This window comes from Spermophilus citellus (assembly GCF_964194105.1).
Source record: "Spermophilus citellus genome assembly, chromosome: 16".
Lineage (NCBI taxonomy): Eukaryota > Metazoa > Chordata > Mammalia > Rodentia > Sciuridae > Spermophilus > Spermophilus citellus.
This window is the reverse complement of record NC_138196.1, coordinates 2,935,853-2,958,962: the sequence shown is the minus strand read 5'-3', so window position 1 is coordinate 2,958,962 and position 23,110 is coordinate 2,935,853. Positions and strand designations below refer to the sequence as shown.

Below are 23,110 nucleotides of genomic sequence, written 5' to 3'. Positions count from 1 at the left end.
ATTTCCCCTTGAGCTATACTTTCAGAACACTGCCTGGTACCTTTGCCTGCTTCCTTTTAGTACTCTTTGATTCTACCTTGCTGACAGTACAGTATAAACCCCGGAAGCTAGGATGAGCAATAAGAGGAACTAGTGCTATGACTGTAATAGCAATCCAACAAATGATTGGAAGGTAAAATGAATGGGCTGGAAAAATAGTTTCATGGAATTTTAGAAATGTATATTTCATGGAGATATAATGGGCCCTAGAAACAATTTAGATTAATCTGCTGGTAAAGGCAAGACTGTAACATCTTTCCACTATCCCATACTGTTTTTCTGAAAAGTGAGCTAATATTAGACCTAAGAAGCGGTGACTAGATAGAAGCATGTGTTTAGAAAAGATCATTCATTCATAAATATTTATTGAGTCTTTCCTAGGCTTTTGGGCTATAAAGAGAGCTTATTACCATGTTCCTATTACTTGAGATTGTCCTAGAAGCTCACTAGCCTATAGGCTGGATCTTAGTGGATAAGCTATTCAGTCTTTCACCATTAAGTATGATGTTAGCTTAGCTGTGACTTTTTCATAGATGTCCTTTGTTACATTGAAGAAGTTTTCTTCTATTCCTGGTTCTATTGAGTGGTTTATCATGAAAAAGGATTGATTTTTGTCTATAAATTTTTATGCCCATTGAAATGACAATGTGATTTTTGTCCTTTATTCTACTAACATAGTATATTTCATTAATCCTGCAAGCTTTTTTCTCTCCCCCACCATCTCTCTCTCTCTAACATATTGTATTATCTTTAGTAAGATGATGTTTGATATACTAAACTTTTTTTATGCAGAGAATTGAATCCAGGACTTCATAAATACTAAGTATGTATTCCACCACTGAACTAAACCCAAGACTCCATTTGTTTGTTTGCTGCTTTATTGCTCTCACATGGCTCTAGTCTCTAAATATTTAGACATTAAACGTATGCAAGAAGGTAGTTTGGGGCTGGTGCTGTGGCTCACCGGTAGAGCATTCGTCTCCCATGTTTGAGGCCCTGGGTTCGATCCTCAGTACCACATAAATAAAATAAAGGTATTGTGTCCACCTACAACTAAAAAAATATTATAAAAAATATGGTAGTTTCTAAATTGAAATATAGAATTTCATTTTACTTACCCTAATGGGACACATTGATTTGTTATTAAAATTAATATTTAATATTAGACCCTGAGCTAATATGAAAAATGAGTGTATTGTATTTTTTGATTGGAATATTGTGTACCATTCCTATGAGCTTCACAGTACAGTAATGAAATACGTAAGCCATTTACCTTAGAAAAAGTTTATTTAGCTCATGATTCTAAATTTTCCAGTCCAAGTTCAGATGGCCACATTTCCATGGGCCTCTCTGCTGGATGGCAATAGCAGGGAGTATGTGACTGATCAGACCTCTCATAAGCCAGAAAGCAAAGAAAGACTGAGAGACAAAGGTCCCACTGTCCCTTTAAGGGCATGACCCCAGCTACCTAAGGATAACCACTTACTTGGTTTATCATGTTTACTTGTTACTAAAAGTTACATTTGGTCCAATTTTATAGTATTAGAACAATCTGAGTTTTTTAGCTACTCATATGTAAAATATGGATAATAAATCTCTTCTATGTTCATTCTCCCAATTTTAAGGTGACTTACGGTAAGGTAAGGTAGGAAGTGACAAATTTACATGTGAAATTCAGCTCTTAACATACTTTTTTTTTTGTATGATAAAGCTTGGTGATTTACACAGTAGGTTCTGAAATTAGATTATCTGGGGTCAGTTTTCTTAACTAACATACAAATTACCTTGGACAGTTTACTTATTGTACCTGACTCTTCTCATTTATTAAAAACAACTTGTCACAGAATTACTATTGTGAAGTAATACATCCATAGTTATTGACACCTATCGAATGTTTCATAAATCTCAATGATGATGATAATGGATGATGGATATAAGGATATCCTAGTTCCTCCTTTATCACTCCCTTCTTAACCAGTCACCCAGCCAACATCATAACAGCAACAACAATAGTCAATTTAGGCAATTGGATACATATTTATTTTTAAATTGATGTATAGTTCTATAAGTAAACAAGCTTTTTGTTTCTGCTCATCAATGTTGTATACTTCTTCCTGATGGTTCCTACTTAATTTCTAGTTTCATTGTGCGTTTTACTTCTATAATTATTTTCCCCTATTGTTTATGTGTCTCAGTTAACTAACCTTAACATTCAAAGTCTCTGCTCCCAGTATATTTTAACTTTGGCTTCTGCATCTCCTCTTCATAAGTGTGACTGTTATCAATGGTGCTTTTTTGGACAAGGACCATGAATGTAACTGTACAAGAAGTATCTGCCATATGACATGGGTCAGATAAATTAACTGGTTCTTCCCAGAAACAAAGATGACTAACAAGATTAGGTAGATATCATAGCTCTGGATAGGCAAGCAGTAGAAAAATTGAGGACACAAAGTTATCTTAGGATGATGGTACCATTTTGAAAAAATTATATTGGAATTCAGAGTTATAAGGTGAGACAGTGTACTAAGATAAGATTTATTGTTAGCTTTGCCTTAGAGTTGATTCATACATGTATAAAAAGTATATATCAGAATAATATTTCTCCATTTAACAAATATATTTATACCATTACTCAATATGTACTCTTCTTTTGATTCATCTTCATTCATTTTAATGTAAAAATTTTTGCTTTTTCATTTAATTATAAAGAATGTATCCATGATATATGGGAATAATATACCAAGCAGATCTTTTTTATAGTTTTTGGCCATTTTCCAATAAGAATTTTAACTCTCAGTGTTGTTAGTATTAGGAAGAACCACATGTACCAGAAGCAGTAATCACCATAGGTGTAAAAGGATGTGAATGTTTGTTTCTGTGGCATGCTGTTTGGTGATCTGATATTCAAAATTGACATTTTCTTATAATGGCACCTTCACTGTAAAATAACATTTAGTTTTAGGTTATATAAAGAACTTGTTATTTAATATTTGTTATTTTAATAAATAACAAATTAGTTTGCTATTAGATTAATAAATCTCATCTTTACTTCACAGATTACAACGTTGAAAGTTACAATAATTCTCATATTACAGCAGATAATGGCAGAACTGGCCTATGAACTGACTTGAAATTAGAGATCTTCCATTCTCACTGTGTCTCAGATGTTCCTGTGGCACCTAAAATAAATAAATAAGCAAATTAACTAAATAACTGACCTACCCACCCAGGCATCTTCTCTGGCAATACGTTTGCAGTGGTTCTAGAATTCTAACATGATAACAAGATTGAGAACTCTGTACTCTATAGTTTGTGTTTTTCCATGCTAAAATTTCCCATCATAACTGTAGATGATTGAGAAGGAATAACATTTTTTATGAATGTTGAACTTGAATTTCACAGCCAATATCTTTTAAGATGTGTTTAAACAATTAAGCTAGAAATAATTTTTTCCACTTATACAGGATGATTTTTTCTATATTTTTATCGATGCACTATAGTTCTACATAATGGTGGGATTTATTGTTACGTACATGCATTCAACATAACCATATAATACGGCCAATATCATCCCTGAGTATTTTCCCTTTCCTTACACTTCTCCCACTCCATGATTCCTTTCCTCTACTCTACTGATCTCCCTTCAGTTTTCCTGAGATCCCTGCTCCACTTTTTTTTTTCCTTTTCCTCTCTAGCTTCCACATATGCAAGAAACATATGGCACTTGAACACCTTAGTTTGGCTTATTTCCCTTTCTGTAAAGCTCTCAATTTCCGTCCATTTTCTTGTAAATGACACTTTCATTTTCCTTTATGACTAAAAAGAACATTGTGTATATATTCCACATTTTCTTTTATCTATTCATCCACTAATGGACACCAAGTCTGGTTCCAGATAAACTGGAAATCTTAAATCTGGGTAGTTAGAGCTGTTTTATTCAAGAGAAACAACTCTGAATCCATACTCAAAGGAAAGGTCATGGGCTAACATCAGAAGATTAGTAAAGTGATATATATTTTGTGATAATATTAAGATGAATATATTTTTTATGATTCTCCATAGTAGCTCACAATTTTTACATTAGTTTTCCTGGTCTGCTCAGAAAAATTTAACTAACTCGATTCATGTAAAAAGAATTTTAAAATATAGTCATTGATGCAAAAATAATTTAGCTGAAAAGATTAGAATTAGTCTCACTGTAATGATCTGTCTTGTCACCTGAGAAAAGAAATGTGTGAACAGGCATGTAGACATTTCTATTGACTTTTGATGTGATTTGCATAGTGCCAATACTAGCAATTTGAAATCTGGTTTCTGTAGTTGCATTTGTACTGGTGTGTCAAACTGCTAATAACAGTAATTCTAGGTTTTGAGTATAAGCTAAGCATACTCAAATCAGTCTGTAAAGTTATGAAATAGAAGTTAATTGTATAAAATAGAAAAAAACCCTACTGAAAATAAATATTACCTAGGAAAATGTCTAGAAATCAAATGGGAGAAGCACAAATTGAACCTATGCTACAATTTAATTTTTTATTAAGCCCTAGATTAATAAAATGTCTGTATTCCTGGATTTGAATTTATAGAGAGAGTTATAATTTTATTAAATCCCACCAAAGATTTTTACTTTGGTTACTATTAGTATTTATTAAGTAGTGAAAATTGGATTAGTGTATTAACATGTTAAAATGATCAAGATTATGAAGGTGAAATGTATTTAACTGCACACAGGGGATTCTATTGAGTGTATAGCCTTTTTTGTTCCGTTTTATTGATTAGCATACCTATTATGAATGTAGGGCTAGGGGTACATCTTAGTGGTAGAGTTTGTCCTTAACATGACAGTGACCCTAGGTTTGAGCTCCAGCACTGGGGGGAAAAAAAGTGAACACCTTGGAACCATGTTGCATATTCACATTCCTTCTCTTTTACTTTGTAGTTGTGTGACTTGGGTCAAGTTATGTAATTTCTCTGTACTTCAGTTTCCTTATCATAGGGAATATTAATATATTCTTCCATGGGTTATGAGGATTAAAATATTTAATATAATGAAACATGTTTATAATAATGGGTGGCACATAAAAATGTTATATAAATGTTTTCTGTTATATGAAAATTTTAAATGGAAAAAAAAGATTTTGGGCCAGAGTAAAATATTTTAACTATTTCGTGTTTTTCCATATTGCTGAATTTAATACTTCATTTTTTTACTAGAAGGATCTATTTTCTTATTTCTTTTAGAACTATAATCGGTGAGACTTCTGATTATCGACATAAACTAATTAATGTGTAGTAAACCTAACTCTAAATCTCCACCTCAGTAAGTGCCCTCTATTATTACATATCAGGTTATCAAAATACTTATTAGTTTGTTATAACTTATCAATTTCTCTAAAGAAAAAAAGGCCACACATATCAAAAACTCCTTAATGGAATTTATGATAGCTTTGGTCGTCCGGGAGTAGAATGTTATTGCCAACATGACAGTGGAGCTGCTGTAATTCAGCTCCAGTTCCTGATTAATGAGGTTAGTGAATTATCTTAATCATTCCTTTTTATATTTGAAATTGGGCTACATCTGGTCTTTCAGTTTTTTTGTATGCATTCACATTTAAATATTTGAACAAAAATTAATATATTGTGGGTTGGAGATAACTGTAATTTAGTTTTAGTCATCATTGTGGAGAGTTGCATGATGTATTTCTCAAAATAGAGTTGCAAACAGAAGGGAATAAGGTTAAAATTTTTTTTGGTACTAGATGCTGCATTTAATTTTATTTCAGGGATATTTAAAGTTGTATAACAAAGTCTATATTAAAAATTAATAAAATAAGAATCCTGTTATAAGTAACAGAATTCCTTTAATAGATTACTTTGACCTTTTGTTTCCCTTCCTTCCTTCCTTCCTTCCGTCCGTCCGTCCGTCCGTGTTGGGGATTGAACCCAGAGCCTCGCACATGCTAGGCAGTGTTCTCTTGATCTGCATCCCCAGCCCTAATGAATTGCTTTGAAATACTACCAGGAAGAAGCCAATTTTCATTTTAAAGTGGATATTGCTTCAAGTTGTGCTGCTTATTTGTTGAAGTAATTGATAATCCCCTTCTTTTTGAATTTACTATATAGAAAGAGATAGAGTAAACAACATTTTATTAGCTCAGGAAACGCTGTGCTTGCAGATTTTAGAACAACATGAGCAGCTCTGAGAATAGATCTTCACTGTAAGTGGCAACAGGCAAGGAAAGATGGTCGTAGAAGGAAAGATGAGAAATTTCTCCAGAAAGGGCTCTGATGAACTCCTTAGATTTGAGGATAGTTTGTGAACGTTGTTTTTCCCCCAAATCCTTAAGATACCTCTGGATTTTGATGAATATTCATGTCAGAATTTAAGAAATGTTTTCATGGAAGTAAAATTCTAAAGATGACAAAAAATTAAGTAAAACTATCATACTAATAATTTGTAATTGTGTAATTTTTTTAGGGTCTGAGTGTTATAGATAAGACGATGCTTTCTAGTAAAAGGAGAGTGTGTACTTTATGTATGTCAGATAGCTTTCCAATTGTCATGTTATAGCAGTAGGACCTACATAAAAGAGTTACCCCTCAGAATTTAGAAGGTGGAAAGGACTGGGAGATATGGTTTGATGTATATCTTATTTTGACAGCTATTTTAATCATTCCGAATTGGATGAAAAACTCTTATTTTAAATGGGGAGACTTTAAGATTTCTCATAACATAAAGGATTGGGATTGCAAATCTTTTGAAATTAATATAAAAGGTATCTAACTTTTCCTTGACTTACATAGCCCAATCTTAGAAACTGGTGAGGGGCAATGTGGGGTTTAAAGACATACACACTTACAAGGAGAAACCTGGGACCAGTTGGTACACCAAACTCTGATAGAAGAACAAAGACCCAGAGCTAGTACAGCAGATTTTTTATATAGGTTTTATCATCAAAAGGTTATTTGTGGGAATGTTTCTGCAAAGCAGACAGACTTGAATGTCGCGGCTCTTGTGGTTGTCTTGTTATGCTCAGAATTCTCTTTCACTGATGACAGGTGTCTGAGCTCAAAGTTAAGACTGATGTGGTTCTGTGCCTTTGCACAGAGCTTCCTCAGGCAGGGCATCACTATAGCAACTAGGCAATCTTATCCTGCAACTTTGTGCAAAAATTCCCAGCACAAGCACAGCCATAGCCACAGCCACAAGGCAGTCAGAGACCATGATATAAGTCACCACTTTCTGCATCTCCCCCTTTTTAATTTTTTAAATGTAATCTATGCATGTCTACTCTGAAGTACAGGAACTAGAACTTGTCCGACAAGCTTGTAGCTGACCACGAGAAAACAACACAGAATAAAGAGCAAGGAAACAAGTCCGAAGAGATACCATGCAGTATGTTTTAGCATGTTTTAATAATTGAAACCATTCAAATCATCTAACAGCTTTTTGTGTAAAACTAGTGGAAGATAACACAGGAATCTTACTTTTTTGCATGACTTGGATGTAACAGTGTAGTTGTAAAAGATATAAATTCACATTGTTATGATTCCAAATTCACAATAGATGTATCTTTATCTTTTCCCAATCCCATTGGGAGATATAGTATGGAACAGGTGTTAGTTACACAAATAAACTAATAAACAACATGGCATCATAATTGTTGTCTGACCTTAAGACTTTGTATCTGATCACCCAAGATTACTACAATAGCCTCTAAGGCATTCACCTTAGTTTCAAGTTTATTATCAATAGTCTGTTGATCCTGGAGGTCTCTTGAAATATTTTGTGCCAAAGCATTGGTGATGGGGAGTTCTATCTACCCCATTTCCTTTTTTTTAAAATTAAATATAATCTACTACTTGTTTTTTATCTTGGTCTTATTCTTCCCTTTGAGTAAGGGAACCCTTACTGCTGTAAGGGGAAATGGGCAATGACAACTCTGGCTCTTTCAGGCTGACAGGGGGTGACATGGGGCAAGCAGTTTGGGTTTCCCTTTTAGGAATGTTTTGGGTCAGTCGAAAGGTCTATGGTAAAAGTTTGTTTTGTAAAGAACAGGTTGTAAAGTCATCTGGGAGGTGGGTGCTTCTATCAGAGAAACAAGAAGACATGAGTATTGGAATGATATTAATATAAAATAAATTGAATATGACCATGAAAATAAGGACTAGCAGTTTTTTTTAACAAGAGTAAAAACATTTTTAGTTTGTATAATAGCTATGAACCAAGAAACATATTTTTGCAATTTCAGACCTTTACTTAGCTATATATTATATTTCCTCCTTATTTTAAAATCACAGTAATTCTTATAAAAAATGCCTATTTCTTTAATTTACTTCAAATGAACTTGAGTGGTTATCCTAACATGGAATAAGGTGAGAGGCAGAGCTTTTTAACTCAAGTGAGGTGGCCTCTTGATAAATCTTAGGTAAGGTGTTTTATTTCTGAAACTGATCCTTATTTCTTCCTCAAATATTATTTGACAACATTTTCATGTATCATTTCCTGGGCCTATATGAATCAGTTAACATAATTTCACATTAAACTGAAACATGAATCAAACAGGCTAAGAGAGCTTTTAACCCCATTTGTGGGAAAGTGGCAAAATTTCTTCATATCCCATATTTTCAACCTTTAAATAAACCAGTCTCTCCTTATTGTCTTCCAAAAATGTATTAAAGTGCCCATCCCAAAGTAAAGAGTAACACAAAATTTTACAACTTATGACAGATTATTTTTATCTAATTATAGAACATCAAATGACATAAATAAAAATTTAAGTTTGCAAAAGACCAGTGTTACAGACAACTTTAGATGTAGAACAACAGCATGGTAAAGTGTTCTCCTAAACCTTTTATTTAAAGACTTATATTCTTGGGGGACATGAATACATCTAATATAAAAGAAACCAGTAGTAGCTTCATAATTACACCAGTCTACTTATATTAACCAAGTTTAACTTTTAAGAAAAATTTAGAATCCATACTGTAGTATAATAACCTAAAGTGACAGTTGTTTGTAACTAGAGTTACACAAACCTTAATCCCTTTAACAGTTGTTACCCTAAATAATAAAACCCAACAAACAAGAAATTATCTTTTTTTCCCATAATTTTTTAATTTATATATGACAGCAGAATGCATTACAATTCTTATTACACATATAGAGCACAATTTTTCATATTTGGTTGTATACAAAGTATATTCACAAAAATTTGTGTCCTTATACATGTACTTTGGATAATAATGATAATGACATTCCACCATCATTTATAACCCCATGCCCCTTCCCTCCCTTTCCAGCAACTCTACCCTAAGTTTATCTATTCCTCCCATGTTCCCTTCTCCCTATCCCATTATGAATCAGCCTCTTTATATCAGAGAAAACATTTGACATTTTATATCATATTTTGCTCTGTTAGTCCAGAAAATGTTTATTGTAGTCACCAACTAATTTTATATTCCAATCTCTAATTTTAAATAGCTAAGTCTTAATCATGTATCTTACTATATACTACTACTACACTTTTGTTTCATAAGATATTAAGTTAAACTTGAAGTTATTGAGGTTCAAACATTAAATGACATCCATACACATGATGGACTCCAACATCTGCTGCTTAGAATTTGGTGCGGTAAATGTTTCTTAGAAGCAAATGTTTTGAAGTTTAAGAATGAGATATTTTTTAGCAAATGTTTGGTTGCATTAATGTTTATAAGATGTATTTATGTATAAAATATGCTTTTTTTTAAGGGAGCTCTTGTGAGTGTCTTGGCTGATGATACCTTACACTTATGGAATTTACGTCAAAAAAGGCCTGCCATACTACATTCACTTAAATTTTGTCGGGAAAGGTGAGTATACTCTCATTAAGTATATAGGACTTTTGCTATTCTGTTTTGATGCATTTTCTTTGAATTTTACTTTTTGATCTTTTTTGTGATGAACTTTATGCATAATCTAAAAACTAATTAAGAAACTTAAAAGGATATACAATGAAAGAAAGATTGCTTCCTTTCCAGATCTGTCTTCCTTCCTAGAAACAAGCATATAAATTTCTTTTGTGTCCCTCTAAAAATACTTACTGTGTATAAAAGCAAAAACCTCTCTGTGACTCTTTTTTTTTTTCATGACAGAGAAGCCATTACAGTATTCCTTTAGCTTGTTTTGTTTATAACATTATCCAATAGATCCACTTATACCACCACATTTAAATCTTTTGTAGTCTGATTTTTAGTTGTCTGTTGACCTTTATTTTATTTTTGATTTATTTATATGCGGTGCTTAGAGTCAAACCCAGTGCCTCACACATGCCATGCAAGCACTCTACCCCTGAAACACAACCCCAACCCAATTTTGTAATAATTTTTATAACTATTTACTATTCTGTTGTATAGATAATTTATTTATTCAGTTTTCATCAGTGGACATCAGATGATCATTTCCAGTTGAGTTTGCTTTATTTTGATATTATGTTAAACATATTTCTTTATTCATATGTCCAAAAATCAGCTAAATTTTTAGAAGAATAAGAGTTTGGTGAAAGAAATTAGTTCTAATATAACTTATGAACTTTGGGCATTGATTAAAAGACTTTTTTCATGAGCAAGCACACATGAAGAGAACTTTGAGGCAGTGAAGCCAAAGTTCGGGTATTTGTGGTCAGATTTCATTTCTGTTCTTACTAACAGTCAATGAAAGTGGTTGCATGTTTAAGCTCTTTATTGCTAGCATTCAAATGCAATCTGGGCCTACATGACAGCACACACTGGTTAATTCAATCAAATACCTATTCAATTTAAAAGGGAAAATATTTAGATGAAAATATAGTAAAATGTGGAATTTCTAAAACATGTTTGGAGGACTTTCGATTAATCAATTTTATAGGTCAGATTTTATAGGTGTTCCCTGCCTCTTTATCCTTTGGAAATTTAGGAAATCAGGGAAATATGACCTATAAAATTATAAGTGATAAACCAAATGTATATCATCCTAATGTCTGATATAAATTGAATCCATTTACTGTTTTACAACTGCCAAAGATAACTTTTCCAACCAACTATCTTTCATCTTTCCAACTATATATTTTGAAATTTATACAGATAATATATGCATTAATGGCTACAATAATTGTCAATATTTCTAGCACTTTTCTGAAAAACTACACAAAAATAATAAAATGCTGTCCAGTGACAATAAGAACAAGACAATTTGACTTGCAAGTTTGTTAAAAGATGATGTAATCTAGCTTCTAATTTTTATAGATGAATATTGGATGAAATTGGATGATAGCATATATTCCATGGAGATTTTTTAAATTTAATATTTATATCATGTTCTCTACAGAATGTTTAAAATGAACTCTAAACAACATTAAATGATTAGATTTGTTATGAGGGAAACTCAGAAAAATAAAATAGAATAAAAATAAAAGACTTTTTTCAACCCAGGTTTTTAAAGCATTGTTCCACATGTGTTCTTATAGAACTTTTAAAGTTTTCATTTTTTATACTTCATTGTAGATTCATATGGAACTTACTTTGGCATGAAATAGAGCAAGGATATAGTCCTTCCCCTGTAGCTTATGAGACATAGTTTTTTAATGTGGTGGGGTTTTTATGTTTATGAGTGTGATACCTATGTAGTTGTAGTTGGCATTAAAGGTATATTCTTTTTATCTTTTCCTTCCTGTTTTAATTTTTTTTCTTTGGTTAAGGACCAGACTATGTTCCTGGTTTGGTAAAATATAAGTTAGTCCGTGAGGTCAATCTATGAATATGGGCTTCTGCCCCCATTGGCCCTGTAAATTAGGCAAGCTAAAGAGACTTCTGAGAATTGGACCCAGTTCAGATTTTTCCAGTTAACACCAGAACATGTCTACATTATGTGGGGATGGTGGTGGCAGGAGGTCAGGTCAGTAGCAGTTTGCTATTGGTTTACATCTTGTTTTGTAAGATAAATCATCTGAGTTAGTTGAGTCATGTCTCTACTTGTAGGAGAAAGTCAAAAGTGAAAGGGAAGTATTAGAAGGAGAGAATGGTGTGGTATGGGAAGAAGATCAAACAAAAAATCAAGGTTCAGTTGTTTTCTACTTGCTGGGAATCAGGCCAACTTCTCAACTTATGGGCAGAGTCCGTTAATCTGTTTACCAGTGGTACCTCAGGGCAAGTTCTATACCAGCCTCAAATGGAGTGGAGCATGTGGGGATGGGGTGGGCATCTTGGTCCTAGTGTATATCCTCTTGTCAATGTCATACTAACTGCTGGAAATGGAACCAGCTTCTAGCAGAGTAGTCACCTGGTATGGTTTTGCACCCTACCTCTAAGGCATTCAGGTGCTATCTCAAGACACTTTTCATTGTCACAGGCTGGGAACAGGAAAGTGATGCTATTAGCATCTAGTGGGTAAAGACCAGGGATTCTGCTATACTTGCTGCACTGCCATGGATAGTGGCCACAACAAATAATTATTTGGTTCTAAATACAATTAGTATAAAAGTGATGTTATTTGGTTAGTGTTGTGCTATAGAAGTTCTCTTAAACTGTTTTTCATTGGAGAGATTCTACCAGGAGCTAGAATTGCAGCAAAAGAATATCTCTGATTCCTTGTTTATCAGAGACATGTCCATATTTCTCACTGGGCACAGGAATGGCACAGTATCTTGTCCAAGTTCATAAATATACTCACTGCAGGTTATCATGCTAAATATCAGGGGAAGGATCAAACCTCAAGGAGACCCACACTCAGGAGTTGATGATGGTCAGAAATTGAGTGCATCTTACTAATATACTACTTCTAAAGATGATCTCCAAGAAATTCCAGTAAACAAGGATGGGGAATAGTAAGCCATTCTGTAGGGTGTCTGTAGGCATAGCTTAGCAAACAAAAGCTGCCTTTTCATGAAGTGCAGGAAAGTGGCTCTTGTTCTCAGTGGATGAAGCCCTATGGTGTCCACCACTTCCCTTTGGGGTTAAGTTGCTATTAGCCAGGGCACAACTCTGTTGTTGTTTATAATGGTCCTAAAAGTTACAAATGAAACGAGCTAATGAATTTCCCAATTTTGAGCCCTGTAATTTGGTCACTTAATTTGAACAGGAAGCTGGTTTCTGTTCAAAGTTCAGCTCCCCTTTGGTCTTCATGAAGGCAGTAGTAAACAAGAGACTGTAGGAGGAATAACTGATTCTTAAATAACTCCTCTGGGTGAAATTGTCTATAAGGCTACAAATTTGTATGGTAGTGGATGAACTTAAAATGCCAAGGAATGGGCCCTGGTACTTCATTGACAAACATTGTTAAATTTTCTCAAGATGATGATTTCTTCACATGGCTGAAAGAATAAAGTGTTCAGAGGAATCTAGTTTTCCTCAATACTTGGCTGCAAGTGGGAAGGGAAAGGGGAGAAAAAGCTTTCCCTCAGCTCTTCAGACTTGTCTATAGTAGCAGTACTTGTTTTGCCCCTTAGCCTGAGCTCTGTGGCATGCAGGGCTTTGAGTAATGCCCTGGTATCTATACTCTGATGGAAGCCTTGTGTCAGAGCAAGTAGAGAACAAGGGGAGAATCCTGTCACCCCTGCCCATCCTTCCTTTCTTCATTTGTGGGAATCCACTTTACTTTTTTATACCAGTGCTTTATATTCAGTATTTAGATTCTTTTTCAGTTAGGATGTATTCTGTGCTGTGCTATGTCAATATCTCACAATCTCAGTGGTTTAATACAATGATTTATTTTTGCTTACTCTGTATGTCCTTTCTGGCTTGCTGGAACACTGTTCTCATTGTTGTCTTTGCTCTGGAATCCTAGCTGAGGACAGCCAGTTTTTAACATGTTAAGAGTCACCATAGTAGAGGGGAAAAAAGAATGTGCTAAAGCACTAGTTTTTTCTTGGAGATGTTCATCTTTTCATTTCTCATTTCAAGGAGCATATCACATGGCTATCCCTGATTTCAACAATATCCACAGGAAAAGAGAAGACTAGGTTATTTTTGAATGGTTATAATGACTATCACACTGCTCATTTTTGTTGTTGACATAGAAGCACAATAAAAATAACTTAGTTAATTTCCCCTCATTCCAGAATGGATTTGGGCTAACTAAGTTAAATTACTGTGTTTCATTCTTATGCCATTTTGCATAGTTACTTTTAATGGTAGGTAAGGTAGAGGAAATCTTATTATAAAAGGTTATTTCATAAGATTCTGAATAATTATTAACTTAAAATTAAGTGTTTTACTCAATGTCTTATTTTCATATGTAGTCAGATTTTATTTTGGTAGAAATATCTATAAATATAATAGAAATTATATGTAATTATTTAAATTTGGATTTTTTTTGTCACAGGGATATTTTTGTTCCAGTTTTTTAAAAAAATGTGTCATATATACACAATGGAATGTTACTCAGCAATAAAAGAGAATAAAATCATGGCATTTTCAGGCAAATAGATGGAGTTAGAGAAGATAATGCTAAGTGAAGTTAACCATTCCCAAAAAATCAAATGCCGAATGTTTTCTTTGATATAAGGAGGCTAATTCATAGTGGGATATGGAGCAGCAGGAGATGGGAAGAATAGAAGAACTCTAGATAGGGCAGAGGGGCTGGAGGGGAAAGGAGGGGGCATGGGATTATCATGTGATGATCATTATTATCCAAAGTACAGATATGAAGACACGAATGGTGTAAATATGCTACGTATACAACCAGAGATATGAAAAATTGTACTATATATGTGTAATGAGAATTGTAATGCATTCTGCTGTCATATATAAATAAAAAAGGAGGTAAAATAATTGAAAGGAATTAAAACATTGTCAGTATGAAATAAAATCTCTGTGTATTTCAAGAATGCTAAATTTTGGGAAAGTAAAGTTAACATTGATTTTAGCTTGGAAAATATAAAAAGAATTTAAAATAAAAATTCATGATAAAACTATTTATGATAGGTTTGATATTTAAATAAATTTGAAAAATGAAATTCTTTTTCCTTCTTCTTTAGGCTATTCACTCTGTTGCTTGGCATCATGAAGGAAAACAATTTGCAGTCATTCAGATGGTACCTTGACCATCTGGAATGTGAGGTCCCCTGCTAAGCCTGTACAGACAATCACACCACATGGTAAGAATACCTTGATTTTAAATACTTCTTGGATTATAACATAAACTCTTTGTTTTTTGAGTTTGCTTTTGTTTTTGTCCAGTTTTTAATGAATATTGTATTTATTTAATATTATATTTCATCTTTTGAATATCATTTCTTTAGTAATCCAAAAAGCAAATGGTCTTTTGAGTGAGGTAGGACTCTAAGCTTTTGTCATCTTAAAGCTATCACTTGCAAGTTGTCAGTGTTATATGAAACAATGTGCTTGAAACAGGCGTACCTCTATAGGATGAATTTTATACATTAAATTTGGGATTTGAGTGTTCCCAGTTTATCCCATATTTAACGATTGACTGGGAAGACTCTCAGGACTCAGCATATAGTCATATTGCAATTGTGATTTATTACTGCAAAAGAACATAGAGCAAAATTGTCAAAGGGAAAAGGCACTTGTATAAAGTATGGAGAAAAGTAAGTTCAGTCTTCCAAGAGCCCTCTCCTCATGGAGTTATCTTGGACATACTTCATCATTCTAGCAGTGAGTTGTTGTTACCACATGTGAGAAATTTTATCTATCAAATAAGCTCACCTGAGCCTGTGCGTTTTTATTGTTTGTCATATAGGCTTTAGCATGTACCAAAATTCCAGATTCCCAGAAGGAAAGTAGAGGTTCAGCATAAACTACTTTCTCTGTTCAACAGTGAGGCACAGTGATCCAACCGTATCAGTCAGGTAATAATGGGAGCTGCCTCAAAAGGCAAAGTCCCAGAAACCAACCAAAAGGTTAATTTGCAAGTAGATTTTTCTAGGGATAGCAGTCTCTGGCCTGCTGTATTAACTTTTTTTTTCTGTATAAATAGGATTTTAAAACTGCTATGAAAATTGTACTAGGTTATTTATTAAAGCTGAATTAAGAAGGCCTCTTTTCATTTTGAATCTATATTTTTTTGGATCAATCTGAATTCTCCATCCCTAATCCAAGAGAATTCTTCCTGAGAAATTTAGAGAAATTACATTTAAAGAAACTATTATAAACTGATAATAATAAAAGAGAATCTTTATAGCTATTGCTAATATTTCATTTCTTGCTTTAAATATAAATAATCACTTTCTAAATATTCTGAGTTATTGCTATATTGATATTAAAGAAACAGTAAAATTAAAAACAAATTTTATCTGTCTGTGGCAGTATGGGTTTTTAGGCTTCTGTTCCTGTGAGAATAGCAATTCTTGACATCAAGATATACTTTACCATTGCTCTGTAATAAGAATCATCTGCTGGAAAAACACTTACTTTAATAAATTTGCAGCAGGGCTATTTACAAGTGAATCTAGAATATATCCCTTATGATAGTAGGTTCTAGTTTTTCTTAGTGTATTTTTCTTCTTTCTTTCATTAATGCCTAGGTTCCTAATCTTGTTGATACTCTTGAAAATTCTCATAAGTCTTAGAATCCTCTAACCCCACTGGGAAATCTAGAAAATTTAGAAAACCCAAAAAGTAGAGATAAGGGCAATTAGCTCAAACACCTTTCCTTTCAAATTCAGAAGAAAATATAACTAGTATCAAGGATAGTAGAAATATATAATGATGTTATTGCATCTTGAAGTTTATCTGTTTTTTCTTTCAAAGAATAGTACTCGGACTGGAGGTGTAGTTCAGCAGTAGAGCACTTAACCTAGCATTTGCAAACCCAAGGTTCAATCCCCCGCATTGCAATATTGCAATAAAAAGAAAGCGCTAAGTGCATTTTCTCTTTGAAACCATAGTTGCTATAGTGCCCAATCACCCCTAATTATTCTATGGTGTGTGTGTGTGCGCGCGTGTATGCACCCTCCATATATATATATATATATATATATATATATATATATATATATATATATTTATATATATATATTTTTTTTCCTAATAAAACTTTCTCCTCTCAACAAGTTTTGTCTTTTATAAGAAAATACTGCATGTTCATTAGATTTGGTTGCAATGTTTCTTCAGTCTTTAAAATCTGGAACAGTTATTGAGCCCTTTTTTTTGTTTTTAACTTTCATATCAGGTAAATTATAAAAGTTATAAAAAGTATTAAGCACTTATTTTGTACATAAATGTGCTTCAGTTTTCTCATGATTACATTCAGGTTGCACTTTTTGGCAGCATATCCTAGAGAGATAATAATGTATTATTTTTTAAAATTTTTTTTAATTATTTTTTTACTATTTCTTACATACATGACAATAGTGGAGTGCATTACATATTCATAATTTTTTGCATTAAAATTTTCAATACACCTTTATACCACAGTTTATCAAATCTCTGTACATATGTTATGTTGACACCAAATTTACATCTTCATACATGAATTTTGTATAATGATGACCGTCTCCTTCCACTGTCCTTATTATTTTTACATCTTCTCAAGCAAAACCTTTTGTGTGTGTGCTCTTGGGAATGGAACACAGGGCCTACCTCATGCTAGCTAAGCACTTTACCACTGAGTTCCACCTCTAGCCCCCAAACTTATTTTTTCTTTCTCTCATATTTGCAGTATCTTTTGATTCCTTGATTAGGAATCTGTGTGCTGTGTCTCTACTATAAACTTATTCTTTTTCCCTTTGAAATTAAGTATTTTTAATTTATATTATCAATAAGGATGTTGATATGAATTAGTTTCTTTGAGATTATGTGCATACTGCTACTCATCAGACTTTTTCCCTCTAATTTTGGTATCTATTGATGTTTCCTTGATCAATTATTACTCTAATATTGCCAAGTAATAACTTTTTTTTAAATCTAATCTTGTTTTTGTTTTTTATACTACGAACAGGTCTTTAAGAGCAGACTTTATAAGTCATATAAGTCAGTCTCTACAATGTTTGTAGTGTGTTAGAAAAGGATCATTAGCTAAAATTATTTTTAAACCAGTAAGATAAAGAATATTTGACTTACTATCTTTTCTCAGAATTAGAATCCAAACAAAATGTAAATATGGCTTTTGTTGTCCAATATAGTAGTCTAAATGTAGGTGGTCAGAATTTTATTTTATTTATTTATTTACTTACATAAAATAATGTTTGATTTGTATGCATATTTCTGTTATGCTTTGTTTTTTTACAATGTTTCTGAAGTGACTATGCTCTATTCTGTTGGAAGAATGGCCTTTTAGTTGCATAGCCAAAGACATTTAGTATTTTCTGATTCCTTAAAGTGTTATATTATTTTGTCAAGGAATATTATTATTTTTTAAAGTATTCGGTAAATATTTTGACAAAGACCTTTTGAAATAGGCATAAACTAGAAAGATAATGTCACAACTAAGGTGATTTAAAAAAAAAATTATAAAAACCGAACTACAAAAAACCGAACTACAATAAGGTATGAATTTGTCATACTGTTAAAATTGTTAACAAAATGTATTCACTCCCAGTTTATAGAATTTTTTGAGTTTAAAAGTTAAGGAAATTTTTATTTTATTATATTTTAAAATAATTTCTAAGTGTTAACAGCAAGACTGAGTATAATTCTAGTTTTTATTTTCTATGGAACAGACTTGATAAACTGGAGACCCTGAAGCAGGAATACCCAAATAGTAGTATCTGGATTTTAGGTGTAACAGAGGCCTTTATGTGCTACACATAATTTGTACAAACTTTTATATATATAAATTGGATACAAAAATAGTTCTCCCTTTTCCTAGGGGAATGCAGTAAATGTACCATGGTGAATAAATATAACTTTTATAATCCCCAAAAGATAAAATAGTGTTATTTTATTTTATACAAATAATTCATACTTTTAAAATATGAATTCTAAGAGTTCTATTCTTGTTTATTACTTACTTATTAACTTATTGTTGATGGTATATAACCTACTAAAAGAGTTTTGTGTTCACAACTGAGTTCCATTGCAAAGTCATGTCCATTTTGATATAGTAAAGTACAGAGATATGATTTATATATCTTGTTGTGGTATGTGTATCTGTTCTTTACATATGACATTTGTGATACATAATTTTCAGAATAACAACTATCTGTTGATGAATTAAAATTTAGTTCTTTTGGGGCTGGGGTTGTGGCTCAGTGGTAGAGCACTCACCTAGCACGTGAGAGACACTGGGTTCAATCCTCAGTTCCACATAAAAATAAATAAATAAAATAAAGGTTAAAAAAAATATATAAATTTAGTTCTTTTTTTTCTCATTGTTGTCTTCTATTATGGTCTCTTGATCTTAATTTTAGCCAAACAGCTATGGCAAATTACTTTAAATCTACTAGACTTTTAAAATTTTGTACATTTTTGGTTTTTTAAATTTAAACCTACCTAATAGTTATTCAAGTATCTTAGTCTTGGAAAGCATTTATAGTATTACCTTGATAGTCAGGAACTAATTGAACTCCTACTAGTATTTTACTTTAATGTTTATTGTTACAGGGTTTCATACTTAAAATAGGTCAAAATAGCCTTGAAGAATGTGTTCACAAGATTTATTATTACATTAGCCTAAAGAGATTTTAACTCCAAAAGACACACATGTGGTTATAGACTTTTAGTTCCATAGTTTTTGGTTCTGTGAAGTTGGTTAATGTTTCTGAACCTCATTATTCTTATGTATAAATAGAGATAATAATGAAAGTTAATATGGCCTCTTCACGTGGTTGTGAGGATTATATATGTTCATTCAATAAATATTTATTGGTTCCACTGTATTATAAGTACTATTCTAGGTATGAATCATATAAGCAATATGTAAGTAAAAGTACCTGGAAATTATTAGGTGCTATAAATGTGTGATTCTAGTAAATACAAATCTGGAAGGATAGATTAGTTTTCAAAAATATAGTTCACAAATATTATTTATTTTTTCTTATTGATGAGTTATTTGGTCTAAGAAGTATGTAATTTTCAAAGAAGTTTTAGAAATGCTAAATTAAATTTTTATTCACTATAAAACACAATAGGTGATTTTTGACTCCTTAAACAAAATGTGATAGCTCTCTTTAATCCAGTTTCCATGATATCAAAAAACATTTCCTTGGCAACTAGAAAACCTGAAACCTATTCTAACCTTGTTACATATGAAATACATTGTGGAGATAATTTCTATTCTCTGGGATTTAGTTTCATTATATGTTAAATGGCAGGATTGAACAAGATGAATTTTCTTTAACTTTTTTTTCTTAGTTGCTGATGGACCTTTGTTTTATTTATTTATGTGTATGTGGTGCTGAATCGAGCCTCCCACATGCTAGGCAAGTGCTCTATCACTGAGCCACAACCCCATCCCCTGAATAAGATGAATTTTAAGGTTTAAAATTTTATGAATATGTAAAAAGTAAGCAGAAGTTAATTTATGTAGATTCTGCAAAGTCATTTCATCTTGATGAAGTGTGGATTCTGTATTTTTGTAGGGGTAGACTCTGCTGCTTTCTTTTGGTCTGTTTTTCTACTGTGACAGATAGGCTTTCGTTATTCATTATTTACAAGGAATAACTTGATGGCTCATATTCTTAACCTTGAAGTTGTGACCTTGTTATGTGTTTTGTTGGGCCAGTGCCCCACATGAAGCCCTGGGGATGATATGTAGCAGAATGAGATTTTCTGATTGTCAACTTTGCCAGAATCAGATGATTCCCTAAGGAAATGGAGATCCTAAGCAGTCAAAATCAATAGATGTCTAAAATAGAAAATGACATTTTAAATTTAGTTTCTAGAGCTTATTCATCAGTACAATCAATTTACTTATCAACAAGTAAACCAAGATTGGGGAACTTTTATTAAGAGTCACTAAAGAAAAAATAGAATCAAAGTTTAAGAAAAATTCAAGTTAGGATGAAATATACACAGAATTCTGTTTGTCTACTTTTAAGATTCATCTGAAGCATAAAATAAATCCATACTTTAGTACTTTATAGAATTTAAAATTTTCTCCAGAAAGGACTTACCACACTTCTTAGCATCCTTAAGTTAGGTTTTTATTTAAAGGCAAAGGATATAATATAGCAAGAGAAAAGAATGCAGATAAGCATTCTGAAACATCCCCTATAAGCAGGCTCCCCATGGCACTTACTGACACACAATGGTTATGCTGAGTATCCAAGTACATCCACCAAAATCTGGCTTCTGGATAGTTCCAGGAGAAACTCAGTAAGGCCTTTTAATTGATACATCCAATTTGCCTGTCAGTGCCCTGAGGGTTAACAAGGAAGTTTTAGAACTTGAACACTTCATCAAAAATCCCACCATCCTTAAATCTTAGCTAAGAATCAAAAACCAGATATTCAGATATATCCAGTCCCCAGCTTTAAATCAACTCTGTCTCCATATATATTAAGAGAAGTTCACCCTCTGTCCCTGTTTCAGACTAATATTATTAACATCAACAGTGTGATTTTCTAGTTTGTCATTGTATTTTTTTTAGAAAATCATTGTTCAATAGAAATGTAATGTGAACTGCATAGATTAATTTTAATTTATTAGTAATCATATTAACAGTAAAATGAAAGTTAAAATTGATATTATTTATTTTAACTTTTATTTAACCCCCGATATGCAAAAGTATTATTTTGTCATGAAATCCAGCATACAAAATTGAGATATTTCACAGTGTTTTTTGTATTAGGCCTTTGAAATATAGAATACATTCTACAGTCAAAGCACATTTTGACTTGGACTAGCCCAACAACAAAATATGACTGGTGGCTACCATTTTGGACAGCTGCTCTACACTGAAAAAGCAAAACTACAATATAATAACTGTGTCAGTTAGAAAATGTCCTGTGTTCTAATTGGCAATATGAAAAACTTAGTAATTGTTTTTGTCATTGATCTTCATTCTTTTTTTTAAATCAATCTTTATTCATTTAAGAAACATTTTACTGAGTATCTCCTATGCACTAGAGATTAAATGCTGGGAGTAGATTGCCCTTAAAGAGTTCATAGTCAAGTAAATGAAAATGATCTATAAACTTATAACTATAACTATAACAATAAGATGTGAAAACAAAGAAATAGTGGTGTTGTTTTGGGTTAAGGGTATAGAAATAGTTTACAAATTCAGGACATAGGAGTGGGGTCTTAAGGAAAGGGGTTCGATAGAAAACAATAGGACAAGGTTGTTTTAGTGAAAAAATACAAAGTCACAAAGATGTAATCATAAGCAGTGTTTTTGGAAAAGTGTTAGGGTTTAAAATTTGTTTGAGGTAAAAGCAGGAAATGAAAAAAACTGTATAAAGGCAAGATTATACATCAAAGTATGCTACAATGTTTGAACTTCATGATGGAAGCCTAGTAAATGAGTTTACAGTGAGGAATACACAATTAGCATCTTGGAAAATATCACTTTAAATAGTAGTGCATCAGGTGACCTGAAGGCAGAAGAGGTTGCACAATAACTAAATGCTTACATTAATAAACAGTTAATACTGAAGATTTCAGTTGTGACAGAGGAAATGGGAAGAAATAGAAATTCATAACTGAAATTCTGGAATTACTAGAGCTCAGACCAGTTCATGTGGCAGAATATCCATTGTGGTTGGTAAGTGGGCATAGGAAAAGGATATTTATAAAACGAAAAGAAATTGTATGTGGATGGCATAAAGGTTTATGTGATTTATTAAGTTAGATTTTATAATTAGTCAGATCTTTTCAGGGACTTGTTAAGGCAGTTCTCAGGTAGAAGAAACACCTTGTTGCTCCACTGGTCTACAGCACTTAAGTAAAATGACACCTGGTGAATGAAATCTGGTAATTTTCTAAATATTCTTCTATTTATCTATGACTTATAAAATCATATCTAATGCCTTATTACTTGGTTTCAAAATAGTTAGTGTGAGAATACAGATGAATAATTTAATCTTTCTGGACCAGGAGCAGTAATCAGTAACATGTTTTTTAAAACATCTTAGTTGGAAAAGTATCAGAATATGCCAGTCTAAAATACTCACTGGTTTCCAAGCAATATTAGCAAAGAATGATAACT

The 23,110-nt window shown here is 32.4% G+C and overlaps 1 protein-coding gene across 1 annotated transcript in view; it reads left to right on the top strand.

Annotated features, from left to right (window-relative positions):
- Positions 1-10,204, top strand: part of LOC308635052 (uncharacterized protein) — a gene marked incomplete at both ends in the record, with an annotated part of 47,345 nt that extends 37,141 nt beyond the window's left edge. Inside the window, 3 exons of the mRNA XM_081269316.1 lie at positions 5,488-5,569; positions 9,797-9,897; positions 10,180-10,204. Of these exons, the coding sequence (XP_081125442.1) occupies positions 5,488-5,569; positions 9,797-9,897; positions 10,180-10,204 (208 nt within the window). The remainder of the gene's footprint in view (positions 1-5,487; positions 5,570-9,796; positions 9,898-10,179) is intronic.
- Positions 10,205-23,110: the final 12,906 nt, after the last annotated feature.